General features: G+C 43.7%; 1 protein-coding gene across 5 annotated transcripts in view; it reads right to left on the bottom strand.

Annotated features, from left to right (window-relative positions):
- Positions 1 to 19,484, bottom strand: part of ATL2 (atlastin GTPase 2) — a 38,799-nt gene extending 19,315 nt beyond the window's left edge. For all 5 annotated transcript variants that reach the window (XM_050316706.1, XM_050316709.1, XM_050316708.1 and 2 more), the window contains exons 1-2: positions 19,365 to 19,484; positions 2,752 to 3,029 (exon numbers count right to left, since the gene is read on the bottom strand). In XM_050316706.1, coding sequence (XP_050172663.1) covers positions 2,752 to 3,029; positions 19,365 to 19,425 — 339 coding nt within the window. In that variant the 5' untranslated portion in view covers positions 19,426 to 19,484. The remainder of the gene's footprint in view (positions 1 to 2,751; positions 3,030 to 19,364) is intronic.
- Positions 19,485 to 23,235: the final 3,751 nt, after the last annotated feature.

Here is a 23,235-nt window from a genome sequence, read left to right as displayed (position 1 = left end):
CTGGACCACAGGAGACTTTGGTGTTTTAGCTGGCACAACTTCACCTGAAGTTGCTTCACCTTATGTATGATGTTCTTCAGCCTGCCTCTGACTGACCTTTGCATCAGTTTGAAGCACTCCTAGCTTGTTACCCCCATCTTTCCTTAGCAGAAACTCAGTACTCTAAGTCTCCATCCATCAAGTTGGCTTGAAAGACATTCAAGAGATGGGAAGAGGAATAAAAGGCCCCTAAAAGATAATTTCTCTAAATCTATTCCACACTAAGGAAAGGTTCAGTGCAGCTTTATTTGCATAGTGCATTGGTACACAGTGCACCTTGAAGATTAATTCAAGACAAGGTGACACTTTGTTAAAAAAACAAAAAAAAAAACACAAAAAACTTTAAAATCTAAACTTACAAGTGTTACTGCACCCAACTCTTAATAAGGCTTAAGATCACAGGATGCTTGCAGCAGCTTGCTGAACACACAACTGCTGCTGCTCCTTCCAAATGAGCAATCGTTACCCTAAGTACCAGTGCTTGAAATGAGATGTCCACCTCCCTGAAGTTAGTGAGCAACCTCAGCCATGCCCAAACCCTACCTCTGGCTTCAGCTGGCCCTAGAAGGATTTTTGGAATGGCAGCTTTTCACAAGACCTCCTGCCCTTGGTTTAAGGCAAGAAAACAAGACTCTGAAGTTTCTTGGCAAGTTTTTCATCATGCATGTTAATACCCACAGGGCAGGACACCCCAAAATTCCTTGATTAGCCTATGAACTGAATGCAACTGCTTTAGTATTCTGTGCAGGATCCAATATTTAGTTCACAGAAAATACAGACTTGTAATTGAGCCTAACTGAAGATGGAGGGATCAGACTAAGTAATATAAAACTATACCTCTCCTCCTGTGCTAAATTTTAATAAGCAGAGGATATCATTCGACTTCACACAACTCAAGAGTGCTCAAAAGAGGTGCTGCACTTATCCTCTCTCATCCCCAACTTCCATCAATCCGTTTGCAGTTCTGATGCTAGTCAAACTCTTTCCCTAACCCAGTTTATGTCATGGAGCTGGCAGGAAAACAGTTTGTCAAAGTGCAGTATCTTCTGATGCATCACTGAGTTGGACCAGCTCTGCTAAGGGCCTGCAAGCATTACAGCTTCAGAATGTAAATGCCTGGCCAGAAGCAGCACATGGAGAGCAAGACCTCTCTGCTTTTGTAAGAGAGAGTTGTTACAGTAGATGGCCAAGCTTGCCTTTACCTTCAGTTTAAGAGAAACAAATGGTATTTTGAAGGGCACCTACAGAAAACTGAGAAAAGTGACTGACAATAAAGGAAACTGAAGCACAATACACGAGGTTGAAACAGCATTTCAATCTGCTTTGGTTTATCAACTTTTGTTTTATTTCATAATCTGAAAGTTAAAGAGTATTTGCTTAAAGCCCAGCTCTCCTGTTTTTGAAAGGAATTAGCACTACCTCTACCCAGCCCAATATCTTGCTCAGACTGCTATAGCTAGGATTTTGGATTTTTCTTTTTTTGTAGGGGTTATTGGGTTTTGGGGTGTTTTTGGTTGGTGGTTTTCTTTTTGGGGGGGAGGGGTGTTGTGTTTTGTTTTTTTGTTCAGTTGGTTTTGTTTGGAACACAGATAGGACACAAGAAGGCTTATACACACACACACAAAAGGCCACCCCCTGAACAGCTGTATCAACTGAAACATTTTTCCTCCCTAGGTTAAAAGAGTACTAAGAAGTTGGGAGCACCAGCTTGCTACTCTGTATTCCTCCTACCATATCCTCAGGGTCTTTCTCAAACAGCTCTTGGTAAATCAGTGAGAGGAATTCAATAGCAGGCACTACTGGCACTGAGGGAAGGAAGTCTTCATCTGCCAACTATCAGCAGCTTCTTTGCAGTACTCCCATATTTCCTGTAACTGCAGGGTTCATCTTGTTTTCTCCTCAAGCCAGCTAGCACGAACTCCAAAGAACAGTGACCAAAAAAGGAATCAGTTCTGGGTTTTTTTAAGAGCTTCAAAGAGCAACAAAACACTGACTTGTCAATATTTACTCTGCAGACTAAAAGAAACACCACAACCTGTGACAGGCAGAAGTGTATGTTCACAGAAGACCCCACCCCACCTTCTCCATAGAAGCCAATGGTTCCAAGTATAGGAGTCAAAACACCATCCAAAAGCTACAGATTAAAAGAAAAAATTAAATTTTGGATCAGATATTCATTAATCAATAACTTAAAAGGATTTTAAAAGTTCCTGGATTGTGTTCAGAGACACGTTCCAAGCAGCAAACAGGAAACTTCCTCCTTTTTGCCATACATCAGATTTAAGCAGATTTAGTCCTCCAATAGCTCTCTGGTAAGACTTTTATTTTTGCAGTAATGGGTAAAGTGAGTGGTACGGTACGATTTCAGGAGATCAAGTCAAAGCAAGACTTCTCCAGGCCACCACATGGATGAGTCCTTCCCCAAAGATCAACTAGAAGGCCTCACATTCCCTCATTCAAGTTTTTCTCATGACTACTTACATCAGGATGCCCATTAAGTTCCCCTGACAACCATAAGAAAATGTATATTGAAAAACTGTCACTTAAATACACTTCTTGACAGTGCAGAAAGAGTAATAGGCTTCCCCACCCCCCCAAAATGAGTAAGAAAAATTTGACCTGCTATATTTGTGCCCAAGTTAACAAATACAAAGGTGAATGACTAAAATACCAAACTGCTTTTCTCCTGCAGGAAAATTCCAAATTACTCACCCTGTTATACATGTATCTAAGCATGAAGTCCAGTAGAAAAGATTTTCCTTTGCGGAAAGCTCCTGCTACAGACACAACTACTATGTTAAGATCTTTAATGTGTTCCTGAAGCAAGATTTTTTCCAATGCTGCTTCATCTAATTCAAAGTTATGGTCATCTTCGTGAGCAAGGACAATCTGTATGGGGCGCGGCTTATCCAATTCCACCTCGTCATCTGAGTCTGGCAGGGCATCTGAGTCAGGTAGAGCATCCTCCTCTTCTTCCTCATAATGCTTACCTGCAAATTGACACGTGAGAACACATTAGAAAGTCAGAGCTTAGGGCACTAAACATGGTATTTTTGTGGTTCTGGGAAGGTTTTGTTTGTTGGTTGGGTTTTGTTTGTTTATTTTTTTAAGTGAAGCCTTGAGCTGGGCTTTCTTTTCCAGTAGCTAAAGGGATGTTCCTGGGATTGCATGTGCACAGACAAAGAGATCCACAGTAGTTCCATGTCCATTTTCATCACCTTTGTGTATAGTCTACATTTCAGATCTTCGGCATTCTCTATGTTTTAAAAAATAACAAAAAACCCCTTGATTTTCAGCTTCAAAACTCCTTTTAAAGGCTTCTTAAGTATAATTTCTATTAAAAACCAACGGTCTTTTTATCTGAGAAAAAAATGAATAGTTTAAAATAAGCTCCCAAGAGGACCAAAAAAGGCCATTTTGATATCACCACCTTCTTATACTATTGTAAGGGAGCAGAGGGTGGGGGGAAATTAATGTTTTCTGTCAGTTTTGCTTGTCAATATGTCAGTTTTGCTTGCAAGACCACTGATCTAGTATGGAACTCCAGGATAACACACACCAGATGCCCACTCTCCTCTCTAATTCCAACACACGATACCTGTTTCAAGTCTCAATACAGGACAGACTTCAGAGTACCTATTCACTGTTTGCAAGAAGATAAACTCTTGAGCGTGTTCAAGGCCTAACACTCCTGGGATAAGAAAACCTAAAAACACTCGAAGTAGTTTCTGGCTTCATACTTTTCCTATGATACACTATTAAGCAAGACTGAGTAACTTTTTCAAACTCTTTCAAAAATAGTTGAGACTACTTTATACACAATTTCATAATGAGTATCCTTTCAGAATCAAATAGTAGCTGAAAGAACTGCAACTCAGATTAGATTTAAGTTACTAATGAATTACAAGGTTACACGGCCCTTCAGAGATACACTACAATAGTACCAATATCCTATTTTCCTGACTTCTACAATTCAGAAATTATTGAGTTAGAGGCTTAAAAGAAAACCAAACTGACCTATCCAAGATGAAACCTCCTCTCTTGTTCAAGCACCACAACATCGAAGTCTGCCCCACAGCAGAAATGAACTCTACCATTCCCGATTCCACTTTTCCTAAGAAGCATCTGAAAGTGGTTTTGTGCTTACAGAACTGCCTCCCACTCCAGACTTGCATTTTGCCACATTCTATTGGAACCCCACTGATCAGGGTAGTTACTTATCTGGAGTTATCACACAGGAATTTAAGTCCCCTGTCCCAGCCATGCTTGCATTTCCAAGCACTGCTCTAACAAAGACAAAGCAGCTGCCACCTCTCCAGTTACTCGATGCACTGAGTGCAGGTACAGCACATGGCCCGGGTGCTTCCTGAGGAAGAGCAGCCCGCAAGAAGTGTTCTCTTGCAGGATGTGTCCATGAGGCACCATGGAACATACCAGTTTCATTCACTTCTGAACCTGCCAGTACGCACAGGATCTGCCAAGTCACTCTTGCCAGACTTTGCATCCCAGATACTTGGATTGTAATTGATTATAATGATTATAACTGATTATACTAGCAGGCCTGACAACTAGAAGCAGTAACTTTTAAAAGAGAAGTTGTCAGCAGGATACCAAACTATACAAACTACATTGACACAACACTGGTTACCACTGTAGAGGAAAAATCTCTCACCTTTGGCCTAAAGCTTTTGTATTCCCAGATATTAAACAAGCCCTCTTTTTTGAAAGAGTTTAGAAAACAGGCTTTGCCCCATATAGGTAGGATCCTTTGTAGGCCAGAAAACTTGGGAGGATAGCCCAGGTATGAAGATAAGAAGATTTTGACAGTCAGAAAGAAAGCCTTCAGTGTCACAGCCTAGAAACATAAAGGGAATAATTCTATTGATAAAAGCATTAAAGTTAGATAGTTCCAAGAAGAGATGCCTGTGTTTTAGCAAACATATTCACACAATGTTTTGAAGCCTCTGCTTCTAACACACATCCCTGGCAACAAGTTTAACTTGTTTACTTAAAACAGCCTTGTATTCTTTTATTTAAATGCAGTGAGGTATTGGTTTTGTAAACTACGGCAGACTGCAAAATAGTTTGAAGCTACATCTGCAGCTTCTCTTCATTCACTTGGATCCTGACATTAACCATCTTGTCCTACCTGGAAGTCATCAAAACCCTGGCAAACCTCAAAGACCTCAAGCTGCAGCAGCATCCTTCTGCCACTGCAGAGCACAGCCACCCAATGCCCCTTCAGGCCAAGCAGCTTTCTGAACAAACAACTAGAATGGCCCTTTATCATTAGTTATTTATAAACAAGCAAATCCTCCCTATCACAAGTAGACAGCACTATCAAGAGCTTACACACAATATGCCCATTAAAAGCTCACAACATTTTCTTAACAGCTTTCTGTACCACTGAAGCTCATTAGCTCAGAAGGGACAGGAGAAAGGATTCATCTTAGACCGTATTCAACTCCTCTTAGATTTCACTTACCAGCAGAAATCGGAAAGTCAAGTCCAGACCATCAAGTTTGTTTGTTTGGGGTCAGGTTGGTTTGTTGTTTTTTTCTTTTACTAGCCCGCCTAATATATTTGGAAGTTCCCAACCTACCTAGAGAAAAGACCATCACTGCCATCAATCAAGCACTTCAGAGGGTGGAGAACTACAGTGTTGACAGCTGTGAAGGAAACTTGATCCATCCAGAAGAGCTGGTTTGGTAACTCTGGCAGAGAACACCCTTCCTTCCAAAATTTTGAACTAGTTAGCAATTACCAGGACAGATACTGCACAAGTTAAGCATGTGAACTATAGAACAAGTGCTACTGCCCATCCAGCAGCATAATCAGCATATGCTAACCTGTCAGGTGTTCCTGGCAGACCTCACAGCCTTTTGTGGTCCTTTATGCTGCCTTCTGGCTGCTCACCCTCTTATTCTGGCTAGTCACTGTCTCAGGTAGCACTGGAGTACTTAGAAAGCCTTTCTAGAAGGCTTCAGCATCCTGAGCAGAGAGATCATCTTCCAACTCCAAGAATTACTTTCAGTGCAGCCTCTGGAAACAATGGTCAGGACAAGAAGCCACACTTCACTGTCCAGTTTTCTGCAAAAGTATTGTAGTAAGTTGTCAAAGTAGTTCATAAAATAAAACATGCTGATAGCACTGCCAAGTCAGGCCAGGAGATAATGAAATTCAGAACACGAAGCCCTGTTCCTCAGTTCTGTCCCCTTCCTCGCCTGCCTCAGCACCAGGAACCAGTCAGACCATACTACTTAGAATTTAAGTTGATTTGTCCTAAAGCCCAGTTTAAGAATCAGAGACTACCCTAGGTTCTTGCAACAGTCCAGTCCCAGCAAATCAAGTATAAAACAGGTGAAGACTAACTGTAGAAGAGGTGCCATTCACAGAATGATCACTTCTAAACCAAAGCATTCATAGCCAAATGGACAGTAATTTGGACTTGCAAAGTCAGTGACAGCCTCCCTTTTATAGGTCTCCATGACAATACATTTCAGTACTGCTACAGAGGCAACCAAAAAACCAGACTTGTGTTCAGCTGGGGGTTTTGTTTGGTTTTTCTAGTACATATTAACACTTTGATAAGTCCAGTTCCACCCCAGTAACAGAGTTACCAACCCAGCACATCCACCCCAATACATTCACACTCAGAATGGTTGTTTCAGAGATGTGTTTCATGTTCACAACAGTCAGGCAATGATGCCTCCTGCCACAGTCCTAAAGACAGGCTGGTAGATTCACCCAGCTCAGTCACAGGGTTGGTCTCTATGCTGCTGGAGAAGTGCACAGAAGACCTGGACCTCAGGCTTTTAATACACACAGAAGAGTTTTCACCTGTCAAAGCATAGGGCACTAGAACCTGCAGCACTGTTGCAGGCATTTTTCTTTTTTCAAGATGTTCATCTGACCTTCTATACTACTGAACTGACAGACTCCAGACTATGGTCCTGCCTATCACTCTGTCTGGAGATGATGCAAAAACATCACCAACTGTACCTGCCCCTGGAGTCTGTCATCCTTTCAGGTCTATTACTATGCCTGTTCACTAATCATTCCCTACTTCATTTTGGCTTCTCCCAACCTGAATTATTCAAATGGAACCTGTGGGCTAACGCACAGTTCTGACTGGCACAATCACTTCCTAACCTAGGTCAAACAGGATAGGAGACACAAGCGAAGCAACACTGTACAGCAAGACACTGTAGCAGACAGATTTGAATGGAGGCAAATATTGCCAAGATACTACCATTCAGTTTCCCTATAAACTCCTCACTCCACTCAGCAACAACTACAGCAGGATACTGTTCACACAGATACCAGCTAAGTATCCAGAACAAGTACCATTTGTTGAAATACTAAGCCAGATTTTGAGAACAGTAACCTCTTGTGTAAGCAGACAGTATTTCAACTGAACAAACTCGACTAAATAACCCATTTCTTAAAGTATGAGGTAAAATGAAAAGCTAATTCCTGCTTCCTCTAAGTACACAGCCAGCAGCTGATGACCTACTTGTTCTGCAGTGTAAGAACACAAGAGTGAAAGCACTCAGCTACACCTGTGTGCTATGAAAATAAGAGACAGCCTGCTCTAAATGCAAATTCCTCCCTTTAAGCACATTAATTGAAATAAAGTACTAACATAGTTACCTTTGTGTTAATTTAACACAAATACAGCTTGAGCTCTTTAAACACATCATTCACATTCTTTCGTAAAGGAAAAAAAAGCACACACTAATTGCTAAACTCGGGTTTAGATACAGAATAGAATAGGGTTTTGATCAACAAGCACTGAATGACAACTAGTAACTGCTTCTCTGAGCAGTGGGTTGAACGCAAATGCAAAACAACATTAAAATAAATTTAAATCCCATTTGCTTTTTAGTGGCATAAGACTTGGATTATGAACAAAGTCTAAATAAGTCACTTTCATCAGTGTAGCTGTCTCTCATCAGTACTTCCTCTGCTCTACTACAAGGCCCTATTACAAGGAGTTTAGAGACTTCAAGTTGTACATCTTCTAGCTGGTAGCCTTAATGTATTGTTTGGACATAAACCTGCACTTTGCTACAGGTCCAACTTTAAATCAAGACTTCCAGTACTCCTGGATACTTCAGCTTTCAAAATCCCTGAACTCTTTTTCTTGGTGCTCTACAGAGAGAAAGGAGAGGAAGTGCTCAAATGTTTCTTGTTTTGGTGTAGTGAAAGAAGGAAAGCGTAGGCATGTGTGAACCGAGTTCCAGAGGACAGAAAAACAGCCAAACCTTCAAACCTTATTTGGACACATCTTCTGGGGGAAAAAAAATTAAAAAGAAGTCACTAGATTTAAGCCACAAAATTGTGCTCCCCTTTTTCCAGCAGTCCCACTCCATGCAATAAACTCACATGAAAGCTATGGGGCTGCCGCAGACCTTAATGCATCACCGCTTTCCTACTGCTGACTAGCAAATACTGCCAAGTAGCTCATTTTAAGGCCAGAAATAATTAAATGTTTTGAATATTTCAGCTATAAATAGCCCTGATGAGCTAAGTTCCGAAGACTTGTTTGGATATCCAATAAGACTGACAGAGGAGTAGGGGTGAAGGGGGGAAGACACATTTAACTCTCTCTGTTCCTTCAGGGCAAAGGGATGTTGAAGGGACAGATCGAGAACTGTTACATAAACCGTGAGCTGAAGCAAGAAGTACCTGGAGCTACAATTCTGCCAGGCAAGGGGAAAAAGAAGATACTCTGATGACCTAGATACCTACGAAGCACCATAACTAATCAAACAATAGGCCTGTCTACTCCTAAGTGCCTTAAACTGGTTCTCTGTTGAATGGTCTGCATGCATGCAGGAGCTCTCCCATATACAAAATACTGATAAGATGGCATTCTGCATTCTCCATTTATGGAGACACAAACACCAGAGAGAGACTGGTGTAGCAAAAAAAGTCAACCCTCAAATTCAGCTATTCTCAGCAAACAGCTACAAGAACGCCAATAAACAAAGAATAAGACACAAGCAGCACAATCTCTAACACAACCCAGTAAGTAAAATATATATATATATATAAAGGACGGCTTTTCAGAAAGCACATCATGAACTTGGTAAGAAAGATACTTCTCCATAGCTACAAGGAAAATCGTGAAAGGCAGGGATAGTGGCAAAGCATGCTTCTCATCCTTCTTCCACTCTGCCCAAAACCCAGAGCTATTAATAGCACACTCACTGAAGGACCTAACAGGATCTCTGTCCACAGTAAGGTTTACCAGTACTTTTCCAGCCCCCTCAGAGAATGCTGTATTAGAATACCACGGACAGATGAAAGCACTAAAAGGCCTCTTCCTCACCTTTTCTCCCCGTCTTATCCATTCCGAAGGTTCTTGAGGATGGGAATGAAAATACACGGGATCTGACAATGTCCTAGTTCAGCACTAACTCTGGAACTTGCACATGAAAGCTCCTTGTGAACACTGCAAGAGAATTAGATCCTTGCAGGCCACACACATTTAAACCAGCAAACTTCAGCTTGTATTTCAGAGTGATTTTGCTTAAGGTTGTTGCTCACCCAAGAAGTCCGTATTTTCTAATCAGTTTAGGTCATAACTACATTTTATGTACCTTGTATACATTCCTCATGTCAGCAGCCAATAATGTGAACGATGATCAGCTAACCTAAACCAACATTTTGAGTGAGAACAACAGGGAGAAAAGAATAAGGCGAGAGACGCCAACTGCAATTACCCCATGTTTGATCTTTAGATTGGCAGTCAGAACAGGTTTAGCCACCCAGATGTACCATTGCCACAGAGGAGCTGAGCAGAAAGCAAGGTGAGTTCTCCCTTTGGCTGTACAGGAAGGTATGCCAAAGGGCCAGGTTTCATCCTAATTTCCAGGATAAACAAGCTGTCAGTCAGGAACACCAACACATTTAAGGAAACATAGTAAGACAAAGAGTCTTCAACTTTTTTTTGATCAAACTATGCTTTCAACAAGCTGATATTAGCAATTGCGTGGCCAGCAGGGCCAGGGCAGTGATTGTCCACCTGTACTTAGCACTAGTGAGGCCATGTCTCAAATACTGAGTTCAGCTTTGAGCCACTCACTACAAGACACTGAGGTGCTGCAGTTGTCCAGAGAAGGACAAAGAAGCTGGTGAAGAATGTGGAGTACAACTCCAACCAGGAGCAGCTCAGGCAGCTGGGGGAGTTTAGCCTGGGGAAAAGGAGGCTCAGGGGAGACCTTACTGCTCTATACAACTTACTGCTCTATACAACTACCTGAAAGGATACTGTAGCCAGGCAGGGGTCAGCTTCTTCTCCCAGGTAAAAAGTGACAGGAGGAAAGAAAGGGCCCCAAATTGTATCAGTGAAGGTTTAGATTGGATATTAGGAAACATTTCTTCATGGAAAGGGTGGTCAAGCAGTGGAACAGGCTGGTTCAGGAAGTGGTATTCAAAAAACAAGTGGATGTGGCACTTAGGGACATGGTTGTAATGAACATGGCAGTGTTGTGCCAACAGTTGGACTCCATGATCTTAGAAGTCTTTTCCAACCTTAACGATTCTATGAAGTTTCTAACCAAAAAAGACCTTTTAGCCCAGCCTCCAGTCTACATTCAGCTTCCCACTTCCCTTTAAGTTCCTGCAGCTAAGAGAACCTTCCAGCCAGTTTTTCCAGTACTGAACTCCAGGATTCTGTTTTATTAGAAAGTTCTGCATTTCATTTCAAAGAATAAAGAGCAGTACAAGGAGAGTATAGGTTTATCTTATAAAACTGCCTTATCTAGATCACAGAGTTTACAAAACTGATATAATAACTACCTTCAGACACCTTCATGGAGAATTTCAATTTCTTCTCCTTCTCCCTTCTTAACTGTTCTTAACCTGGTAACATCACCAACACCCACCAGATGAAAGGGAAGTGTGACAGAGGAAACACAACCTGTGTCAACACAACTAACACCCAGATCAACAACGTGAATCAAAACAGGAAAAAAAGTTCCACACAAGGCACAATTCAAGAGAATTGAAACCAAAAAAAAACAAATCACATTTTGCATGTGTTCATTTTATCTCCACTGGAGGAAGAGATTTTTCTCACATAGCTACAACAAAAATAGTTTTTATCAGAGTTCCTGATGCTGAGCACGTAGAGGAGGAAGGCTGGATTTTCGTATCACTCTCCTGCAATTAACCCATAATAACTGATACAGTACCTAACTAATTCCATATCCTTCAGTGCCCTGCACCTACTACCACAACTCCTGAGACTGCCCGGCATCACTGCTGCTGCTACACGTAAATCCCTTGCTAAGGCAACAGCTCAAAGTACATTAATTCTGCCAACAGGGCAGTGCCAGTAACTGCGTCTTCTCCCTGTTGCCTCTTCAAGCCTGTTTCAACAGCACAGATGAGTCTTAACCACCCACTCACAAGGACTCTCCCACTCTTTCCCATTTCCAGCACCATGCTGCCTTTCCTGCTAATTTTGCCACATATCTAATGCTGCTTAGAGTCAAGTCAGCTAAACAAACCAAACCAGCAGAAAAAGCAATCCAATACAAACAGCTTCCTACAAACGGTATCACCTCTTAGATAAGAATCCAATGAGCACTGGAACTGAAGGCAAACAAAATGCAGAGCTATGCAGCTTCCTCTGCAGGGCACAGGGTCGATTCAGCTGGACTCTTGGAACAGTACAGGGCTGCTGCCCTCCCTGCTGGCACCACTGTCCCAGGTCCAGGCACCAACTTATCTTGAACACAAACTGATGTGCCGTGCACTCTACACCCTCTGAAAAAGCTGCACCAGCAGAATTGAGGGGGAGGCACAAACTGCTTGACTGGGCACTGGTGCCAAAAGAAAAGTTCAGCTCTGTGACTACAACCTAATTCAGATGGAAAGTTTCTCCAGACTCTCAAAACTCACAAGTACAGTTAAGAAGTGTGTTCATGTGGAAACTGACTTAGTGATATGTGATAACACTGCAAACATGGGTAGACAACTGGGCTGTAACTGGATCTGACCGTGTGTTGCCAAAGATTTGCCTCGATCTGAAAGTTCAGATTTAGGCTGGGCTAGCCAATACATTTGTTAACCTTCAATTAAGAACACAGTTTCCTTCCTTTCAAAATTGAGGTTAACACTAGTTTCAGTTTTGTCAGTATCCCAGGCTAGGACGTGTAACTGGTGGGAAGACCTTGAGCTCAGCATAGTCCTTTCTGGCAATAGAAGAGCATCCCCTTGATCGTATCTACCGAATACACTGTGCCTGCTATGAGCTGTGTCTACTAAAGAATAGATTAATTTTGATTTCAAAATCACCAGTTAAGTTCTCACAAGGACACTATAAAACCCCTACGCTTAGTAGCTCAGTTCCACGCAATAAGCACCTTTGCATGTTCAAAGCGCTCAAGATTTACCCACTTACTTAAGCATCTTTAACATCATTCATGACACTTGATACCAGGGAAACATCAGCCACTGCTAGCAAAACAAGCATTTTTGTATTTTAAACCACATTTTCCTGGGACAGGAAATGCCACTGTCATGTGTGCACTGGCCAGTCAAGCCTAGTGGTATAGAAGTGAGAGAAAAGGAGAGAGCAATCTCAGAGGTAAGACAAGCCACACTTAAAAAGAGTAAACACAGAAGGTAGCTGGTTACTGCTTCTCTTTACATCAAGTTCTCAAACTCGTCTAAATACATCTAGCCAATCTAACTGCTTTTCTACAAGCCAACACACCACACCATATGCTGAAACCACAAAGGGTTTAATATACATCTTTCACTTGGGTGGAGAAAGAAGATGGAAATACAACTCTACAAAGTATGTTTTAACACTCCACCCTAACCAACACTTCAGTCTCTGTAGATCATATTCAATGTCCTCATTCTGCACATCCGTGAAATCTTCCCTTACAACGTGTAGAGTAAACACTGAGGAGAAAAGTCCAGGATTAGAAGATGAACTGAAACAGAGATAGACAGCAGTGTGCTCCTCTTCGAAGCTCATAAAAGCTTAATCTAGTCCTAATGCACTACAGAAACAAGTCAACAACAGATTACACTAAAGAACAGCTTAGTTTGATATTTGATTAATGAAACAGTGATATGTCTGCAACTCAAAGTACTTAGATCAAGACTCTAAGAATAATATTCAGTCTTTCACAAGCCAACATCCAACCTCTTCAAAAGCACCAAATTTCAAGAGTCTTCTCAAACAAGCACGATTCGTCATAGCATCTGAAGGTTCCACAAATATTTAATCACACTGGATATCTAAATGTTGCAAGTATATTTTTTCTATTGAAAAAAAAAGCTTGAAAGCAGAACTTGCATTTCTTAATGATCCTACATTTTATTTTGAAAGTGGTTTTTTCCTTTTAAATCTCAGTCTAACACATGAAAAGTTTTCAGTACCTATTTATTTCTACAGTACTATTAGCTCAAGAAAATACTCCAGTTCTGTGTCCCAACCCTCAAAAGCATTACTTACTGCATTACTTACTGCCCTTTTCTAAACAATTTCTGTATTAACAAATCTGACACACCAGCACTTTGAAAGATTTCTTTTAAGAATTTTGTACTGCATTCCCTCCCTATCCTCATGACAAGCTTAAGACTTTGCTGTTTGAAAGATAAGTGATAACTGCCCTTGAGGGCAGTTTTAAGGCCATGTTTGGAATTACACTGCTGTCGTGATCAGAAATAGTTCTTCAGTATTAGATCAGGATTACAAAGTATTTAAGAAATTTAATTCTCTCAAAAGCAGGATGACTTCTTGTTTTAAGAAAGTGATTTGATTATATCAAGAACCTTAACTTAATTTTCTACAGCAGTCATTTTCTCTACTATTCTATGTTTAAGTAATACATTAAAGGGGGCAAAGCTTCTGTCTCCATGCCCAGCACTTCACATACTTGGAGCGACTGTTCCTGCCCTGAAATCAGTACTGTTATGATTTCCATATTAGGCAAAGGATTGACAAATTGTACCTTTTATTTCCCAGTTGTTTACAGTTCCCCGAGTAGATCACACCACACAGCCCAAGGTAAATAAAAAGGCACAAGTAAAAGCCAAAAGACCCTTTCTTTCATGCAGAAGAGGTGGAGCAGGAACTAAAACAGCACTGCAAGTTTGCAGGCAGTAGAATCACAGGATAGGGCTCTTAAAGAGACAGTTAAAATAACTGCACTTATTCTTCCACTCAGCAGTAACACCCCGTTTGAGAAGATAAGAGGTGAGAACAACTTTTCGAAGTGTGCCCAACATACAAAAAGCAGTCCTAACATGTCAGTACAAGCAGCTGACAGATGTTCTCCAACTAGTTTCTGTAATTTTCAATCCAAGTAAAAAAAAGCCACCTTGTTATCCTTAAAGCATTATAAAACATATTGCTCAAAAGACACTCCATATATTTTACTGAAACCAATAAGAACTTGTAAATTCATCATGTTTATCTCTAAGGTGACAGTGGGAAAACAAACATTATAATTTGACACTAACTACAGACTGGAACATGGTTCTGATCTAACTGGAGCAACAACTGCATAAAAGCAAATTAAGTTCTACTCTCAAACATCAATTCAGTAAAAATTACATTCTGCACTCCATGTCTATAATGTGTACGGCATCTTATTAGTTCACATCTTCAACATTTTGGCTTCTACTCCAGCCTTTTAAGAGAAACCTACCAGGACTTGCAGTAGCACACAAACCCCACCCTGCCATGCAAAAACTACCCATATATAGGGCTGAAATTGCAACCATCATTTGCTCATCATCTGCACTGAAAATAAAGCTGGAAATACATTTATCACAAGAAAGAAGAAAAACTATATGAGACACCTCCCCTCATAGTAAAGCATATAAGAATGACCCTCATACTATACACAGAGACAGCAACTAAACTGTAAACAAATTCCTTTCCCAAAGGGAGCTTTTTGTGCAGTCTGACAGTTTTGACAGTTCTCCTGCCTATTCCTCCACCACAGAGAAGAGCAGGGCCATTCTTCTAAAGGAAGCTGGTCTTTCATAAATCATTTCTTCAGAGGCCAAAATGGACTCTTTCACCTTAAATTTGATTTCCTACTAGTCCTGCTCATGAGTTCATCAAGAGAGCATCAAACAGGATGCCCAATATCCAGCTTACCTGCGTTCACTCAGGTAACTTTTGCTGGATTGCCTTGGATGTTACATGGTTCAGTAATGCCATCTTTGGTGGCAAATATTCTGCTTTAAGTTTTTCCAACCCTAAAGATAAGCCATCCACTGACCATTATAAAATAAGCATAGCTTTTTTTTTTCCTGTTTTTAATTACTGGAAGAAGACACTGATTTAGCTTCACAGATCACACTCAGCACAAAAACATACTATTCTCACACTAGAATGAGATATAAACTAGTATTGTTACTTGAAGGAGTAACATCCCCATGGAGTAGCTGCAACAGGTTCCAGACAAACTACGTAGATAACTTTGGGAGGTTCTTTACATGCTTACACATGCTATGGAGACAATTCACTAAGTGACTTTACCAGCTATGGCACTACAATGGGCATGTACACTCCATTCCAAATACAAAGGGGGCCAGCAAGGTCCTTGCTTTGCTGCAGAGCGAGAACTCCAGTTAAACACCAACTTGCCAAGCATTACCTTGTACTTCAGAACATCTCCTAGTAACTCATTTGAACACCTACAAAAACCAACGGGTGTTACCTTCAAGTCTTACAAGATACATTTAGTCAAATCAGAATTAGCAGTGGAGGAGGAAAGGCAGATACTTGAACTCCTCAGATTTCATTCCATGTTTCTTAAGAGGGCAGCAGTTCAAATTCTGAGTTTAAATATCTTCAACCTTTGGAGATGGAGGAAGGAACTTCAAAAATTCTTCCAACTTTTATAAACAAGTGTTTCAAAAAGCTTGGCAAGCACATAAAATCTTGGTTTCCTGGAAACAAACACTACATAAAATATATATTCAGAAGTAAACAGAAGTTAAAGGTCAGGCAAGTTAAGTGATCAATGCTCTCAGAACATCAGTTCCTATTGGGTATTAACTTGCTGCTGGAAATGCCTTGATTATAATCCTTGTCCTAACAGATGTCATTTATTTCTTATCAGTCATTTCTTTGCACCTAACTGAAACAGCAGACATCAATCTGAGTGATGTTTTCACATATTCAAACTTGTTTATTTGCTTGTTCTGGTTTTTCAGACACAAATCCCAAGCCCACAAACGTAGTTCATGTAAATCAACTCCCTACACAGCACTGTGACCTCAAAATCAGCTACAAGATGAGATAATATTCTTCATTATCAAGAGCAAGCTTCCAAGAACAAGCAAAGCTACTTCTGTCTTTCCTCCAGGATATCTTAAAAAGTCCACACTGCTGAAAATGCTTTAAAAAAGAAACCCAGACATTCTCTAGCAAGAGTAGTCTTAAGAACCATCATGTAATGGTTATACAATATATAAGTATTTCTGAAAATTTTCAGTTGTTTACAAATGACAAATATATCTTGACTATGCAGAAACTGAAAAAATATTTTTTGTGCCTTGCTCACCTTACATAGTTGAGGTTAAAGACAAAACCAAAACTACTAATAACTGGTGCAGTAAGTTTAAGAAGTTAATGCAGCATTTAGCAAAAAGTTGGAAAACTGCACTCCAAGCTGGCAGCTCACAGATCACATTGTGGGCACAGCATGCAGCAACAGTTTAAAAAAAAAACAAAAAACAAGGCACAATTCAGCCTGATTTTAAAGTTTAAAACTTCCCATTCAAAGACTGCCATGAATATCAAAAATCATCCCAGGGATGGGGCCTGTTCCTAACAGTACTGCAAGAACAAAAGTAACTTCAAACTAACTTATGTAAGGTGACGTGTAAGTGAAATTTGGCAGTTTTCCTTATGAATGTCCTTGCAAAGGAAACTTCCACGGACTGCGATAAGATGTACAACAGTCTACTGACAACAGGCACAAAGTTAAAACTAGGGTGGAGACCAACGCCACTGCAGTTCAGTACCAAAACAAAGACACAGAACTTAATTTACCTGCATTTCCATCTGCTTATTACACCTGGTTTTGAAGTTTAGGAAAAACTCAGAGTTGGACAGGATGTGACACTACCATCAGGAGATAAGTGCTCTTCTATTACACTGGAGGAAAATCCCCAGCCCTTCTCCCCTCCAACAGACTGCTTTATCCAGGCTACCAGCATGAGGTCTGTCCCTGTTATTATTAGGACAAGAAGAGAAAATAATCCCTCATCCATCACAGTAACTTGCTTCAGCCAGTGGAACTTTATTAGTGCAATCAGTAAGCAAACACTGATCACCGATATTTAACCAAACCACAGGGACTGCAGCTGGCAGAAGGTACCTAAGAAGTGTCAGGACTCCTTCAAGACCTGGCTCAAGCATTCCTGTCCATTCAACATTAACAAGAGTTGCCTGGCCTCCTAAACCAGGAGAGACTGTCACATTTAAAGGGATGCTTTTACAATAGTTCAAGTAAAACAGTTCTGTGCCCAAACTATTTCAGAAACATTTTTAAGTTGCAGGCAAGTGAACATGAAAAGGAAAGAACACAGCCTTCCTCAACCCCACTCACTGCTTTCAAAATCATTTCAGCTGAAAAAACAAAGAGCTATTGCTATTATTTGAGGAGGTGCTGTGACACCATTAGTGACTTCAGGGTAAGCTAGAACATAACAGCTGTTAAGCAACACTCAGTAATGGTACAGGAGGAGTTACAGGACTCTCCTGTTACATTTCTCTTCTTGTAACTATTCCAATCTACCACTCTGCTTTATTTCACCGTACAGAAGGCTGTTCTGCAGGCAAGCACAGATCATCCACAGCTGTACATGCACATCCGATCACCAAAGTTATTCCATGACTAAAGTACACAAGCAAAGTGTGCATGTTTCCACCGCTAATGATGACATAGCTAATTAAAGGCCATTTATTGCAGGTGTGCTGGCGCTCTTATGACCCTGAGAAAGTTATGCAATAACCTAATGTTTTAAGATTATTAAATAATCATAGTGGCAAAAACACAGAGAACCACCAAAGGAAACCAAGCAGTGCTGGGAGGGAGAGAAACCAGTACTTGAGCAGTAAAGCAGTATCATATCCTCAATTTCGATCTCTCGACTCTTTAAATTATTAAAATTGCAATGCTGCCAAACACAATCAAACTTCTCCACGTGCTCTGAAGCACTGCCTTTTCCTCCCTGTAAATCAAGCCAGGTAAGTTGTCACTCTGCATCTCCTAGTTTATAGTGTGGTTAGATTTCCCACTCTCTAGCTGGCTTGCAAATCAAGCAATTGAAATAGCAATAGTGGCATATGGCAACTGCTGGCTTTTGTTTAAACTGTGCCCAGTCCAACCGTTCTGCTTCCAAATTAAGTGAGAGTTACACAACAAATATGTTAAAATAGTTCGGCGTTCCAGTGCAGCGCTAAAAACCTCACATGATCCAACTCAGCGTTCAGAGCCAGTACAACCCTCACAAGTCCCAGGTGCCCCCTCTCACACAGCGTACGGCAGGGATACCGCTACCAACTCTCAGCTTTTAAACAGTTCAAGAGGAACAACGATACTTTTAAAAATAAAACACACTGCGCAGGCTCCAGCACGCCCGGGGCTAAAACACGGTGCCGAAGCCAGGTCCCATCGCTAGCAGAGGATAGATTACCAGCGAGAGCAGCGCTGACAGCGGAGCGCACCGGGTCCATGTGGGGGCCGGGCCGGCGCGGGTCAGTCTCCTCCTTCCCGGAGCTGCTCCCTCCTTCAGCGGACGCGGCTCCGGGAGAGCCGGGCTGCCTGGCTCTGCTCCCGACACTGTGCTAGGCAAGCACCCCACAGCCCGGCGGCCCCTCCGGGCCTCCCCCCCAACCCCGGCGCCTCACGGGGCCGAGGTGCACCCGGGCGGGCGGCCCGGCCACGCCGCGGCAGGGAATAAAGTCACCCACGGCGGACCCCGGGCCGCCCCCGCTTCTCCCGGCTTGGGCCGCCCTCCGCAGCGCGGGAGGCCCCGGCCGCAGCGCGGGGAGAGCGGGGTGACCCCGCCGGGGAGCGGCCGCGGGCCGGGCCGAGGGGCCGTCGCCGCGGCTCCCCCGCCTCGTACCCCTCGGGGGCAGGCGGCCGGCCCCGCCATTTTGAGGAGGGGGGAGGCACGGGGGGCCTCCCCCGGCGCCGCGCGGTGCCGCTGCCGCGCCCGCCCAGTCCCAGCGTCGGGCCGCGCCCCGGCCGCGCCGGGCCCCCGCCGGCACAGCCCCGCCACGGCCCGGCAGAGCCGCCGCCACAGCCCCGGGGCCGCGTTACCTGCCGGGTCGGGCCGGTGGCGGGCCGGGCCCGCGCGCCGCGCCGCGTCCCTCGCCGCCATCTTGTCCGGGTTTAAAATTAACTCCCCGTGACGTCAGAGCTCCGCCGCGAGACCTTTATCGCCCCGCCGGAGGCGCGCGCGGGGCGGGGCCTCGCGCCATCGGCCCGGGGGGTGGGGCCGGGCCGGAGCCCCCCGAGAGCTGAGGGGGAAACGCTGAGGGGGCGGCTGGGGCTGGGAGTGGGGCAGACAGACACACACACACACACACACAGAGGTTGAGCCCGGCCCGGCCCTCGGGTGGGTGCCTCCCCCACGGCGCCGCGCCGCGATGACTCGGAGCGGCGGGGCTGCGGAGCGTGTGGGGCACGGGGCGAGGAACCCCCACGAAACGTCTCCTCAGGGTGCGCGTCCCGCGGGCATCCCGCGCTCCGTCGGCCGCTGGCCCGGCACGGCTCGCTCCGAGCAGCCAGACCGTCACCGGTCTGTCCACCTGCGCTGCACCCTCACCCTGCCGGGTCCTCGCTTCCCTTTTGCCCCTCTGTTGGGCCATGGGGGCAGCCAGCAAGGGGGCCTTCACTCCTCCGGAGTTCTCGCTCACTGTGCCATTGCTGCTGCCCTGGGGCTGGCGACAAGCGGGAGGACGGCTCTGTATCAGAACAAGTCACACAAGTTCCCAAGGGACCAAATATTTCTGGGTTTTGCAAGAGTCTTGTTCCTCTAAACCCGAGCTGACCTTGCTGCGTCCTTTTAAGAGGCCAACTGTTAAAGCTTGCTGCCTTCACCGCACAAAGGTTTTCCAAGTCTGTGAAGGTTCCTGTTGCTAAAGGTCGTGTAAACCTTCATAAGCAAATTGATCGGTTTGATCTTGACACTTGTTACAACACCCTCTCCACTAAGTCATCGTTTGAAGCTTTGCAAAAACTCACCTCACCATGCTAATGCTGTCTGTAGAAACGACTTTTCTCAAAATCTTGAGCTATGCTAACTTACTTCATCCTGGAGGTGCAGCTTTTGAGTGACTGCAATCTAAAAAAGCAGAGTTTGGTTCTGCCTAAACAGCGGCAGAGGGAAAGCTCAAAAGAGATCTTCAGAGTAAAACTTAATTATCACAGCACCTGCAAGTGAGTTCCAAAACTTGCTTTCCACCCTTTACTACTGAAGTAGCACATAAGAAGTTTCCTAACATTGGGATCCACTACACTTGCTGCTGTGCTTACACTGGGCAGTCCTTGTGTCAGAAAGTTTAACACCTAAACACATTAAAAAGACATTAAAATGCCTAGAAGATGCTATAATCACACTACGTGAGAACTGCAGAAGGATACGATGATCAAACTATTATTATATATTCAGTTCTACCTCTGACACTTGGATTAATAAAATACGCGATTCTGTAAAATAATTTTATTATTCTAGATTTACATCAGCATAAATGGAAGCAGGATTCAAGCCCTTTTTGCAAAAGTGTTAGAATGAATACTACCAAAAAAAATGCCATTGTTCTTTTGCAGTTTGATAACCTCTACTTATTTGGTGAAAATGACTGTGCCCTTGCCTGTCCTTCTAACCTCATCCCAAATCAAGGAAAACCTTTCTTTCCATCAGAAAGAAGACGGAGCACACACGCTGCATGCAGAGATATACAGGCAATCAGGCAAAGTAAAATACATTGAAGTAAAACACACTGAAAGTTAGAAACATTGTTAGCTGACAGATTTAAGCTTCAGCAGCTCAATATAAAAACTAAAAAAACTGGGGGGGGGGGGGATAAAACCCACAATACTAAAGAAGTTTCCTAGTTCTGTTGTTGGTAAACAGACTTGTTTCTGATGGAGTCTGGAACAGTTTGCACAGAGAAGAGTTTGAAATAGTGCATATTCAGACAGATAGATTTCTGTTTCATGCAACAGGATTTGCTGCTCCCGTAATGTGAGAGCAGAAGTCAAGAACTTGGAGGTCAGAAAGCTCAACTTTAATTCAGTCCTCTTATGTTTGCAGGAAGGAAGGAGACATTTTCTGAGCTGAGGATTTTGCTATTAACGTGTCATCTTCCAATTGCAAACATCCCCATCTCCACCACACTCCCAGCTACGTGACACTTTCCTCTGAGCCAGGCTATGCAAGAGTTAGGACTGAAACTGCTTCAGTTAGCTGTGGATTTTGCCTGAAAGGAGCTTGGGAACAACTGTGCAAACCAGAGGCAGGCTGTGGTGGGAAGGGACCGCCAGAGCAGAAGGACATGTTTAACCCACAAGTGCAGGTTGGGCCAGTAGTCCACTCTGCCAGCAAAGGCACAGTTTTGTTCTACAGACAGCATCTTCTCCTGGATTTGGCCATACTGTTTTAAAAAGCTCTGCTGTCCCAAGCTTGTCCCAAACCCACTTTAGGCCAGTCAACACAACCAGTGCCATCTATACCCAAGGCAGAGGCTACTCAGCCACTCTGCTTGGAGAACTGTCTCCTCCTGTGGCTGAAGGGGAAACAGAGCCACCACAATGTTTCCTGGCCTTCAGACATCACAGCATGGCAGGGAACTGGCCAGTTCCTGACCCATGCAGGCAGAGGCACCCACTGGACACTGGACGAGGCCAGATCAGACTCAAGTTCTTTATGCCTTTCCATATAAAATGCTTCTCTATCCCTGTCAGCTAACCTGTGCAATGCAGTTGGATTTGTTTAAGGTGACTTGTATGATGACAAATTCTTAAGCCAAACACCCACCTGAAGCATGCTGAGCACCACTCCTGGGCTTGGGAACAGAGCCATGTTCCATCTTAAGGGGCTGAGGGTCCTGGGATGGGCTGGAGACATCTCCATGGGTGGTTCTGCACTTACCAGCCTCTTTCCTCATCTGCTTCAGGCTGTGGAGTCCAAACAAGGTGATTCTCAATCTTCCTTCTAGACTGCACAGGGCTGCAGGCAGTCAGGAGCTGAGGACAGACAGCTGTGAGATAAAGGTGGTTCTTCTGGCAGCCCCCACTACTCGCAGCAATAAGGCACCTCCAACCCTTTGGCTGCAGTCACCACCCAGGGCTTCCCAAGGAATAAGACTGGGAAGGCAAGGAGAAGTCAGCTCTGCAGTGATGGACCTGCCCAGCAGACACCACCGAAGGAACTGTGCCACTCAGACAAGTCTGAGATGTCCTAACAGTCTCCCACTGGGAAATGCATCTGGATCTCAGACTTGCTCCCAGAGGCAAACATGTGCCTCCCCCAGAGTTCTGAAAAGCCCTGTAAGGCACCTTGTCTTGCTTTTGACTGAAAAACCCTCAGGCTGCTACACCACAGCCCTACTACTCACGGACTTCGTCTACTCACAGCTTCCCACCTCTCCCAGCTGGAGAGCTCCTCCCCTGGGCACGGTGCCAGCAGGTGTCAGAAAACGTGCTGCTTTCCAAGCCCCTGCCCGGCGCCCTCTTCCCATCACCCATCCCTGTGCCCTGCCCACATGCAGAAACACAGTGCTCGGTCCTGCCCGGGCTGGTTGGTGTTTGTCTCACCTCATCTGCAAAGATCTCAGCCCCGTAAAGAGGCATTCTTGGTTGCCTCTGCGTTTTTTTTTTTGTTTGCCATTTCCCAAGGGCATCTCTCTCAGATTCAGGGGTGCCTTCATTTGTCATACAGGTGATCTAAAAGTTGCTGCGTGTCACTAGAGAGTGCTCAGCACGGCCCAAAGCTTGTATTTACCTGTGTGTGTTTGCACAACCTGGGGCTCACCCAAGCAAAGCCAAGGTGAGACACAGCATGGATTCAAGCCTGGTTCTTCTGCAGAGAGCTCCAAGAAAGCAGAGAGGCATTTGGGAGCAGAAAACAAGTTGGGAAGGAAGGGGGGAAAAAGCAATTTACTAAATCTCCTGAACGTGAAGCTGT

This window comes from Myiozetetes cayanensis, unplaced genomic scaffold, assembly GCF_022539395.1.
Source record: "Myiozetetes cayanensis isolate MyiCay16 unplaced genomic scaffold, myiCay2020 scf2-11, whole genome shotgun sequence".
Taxonomy (NCBI): domain Eukaryota; kingdom Metazoa; phylum Chordata; class Aves; order Passeriformes; family Tyrannidae; genus Myiozetetes; species Myiozetetes cayanensis.
The sequence above is the reverse complement of the archived record's forward strand: the minus strand, read 5'-3'. Positions and strand labels throughout refer to the sequence as shown.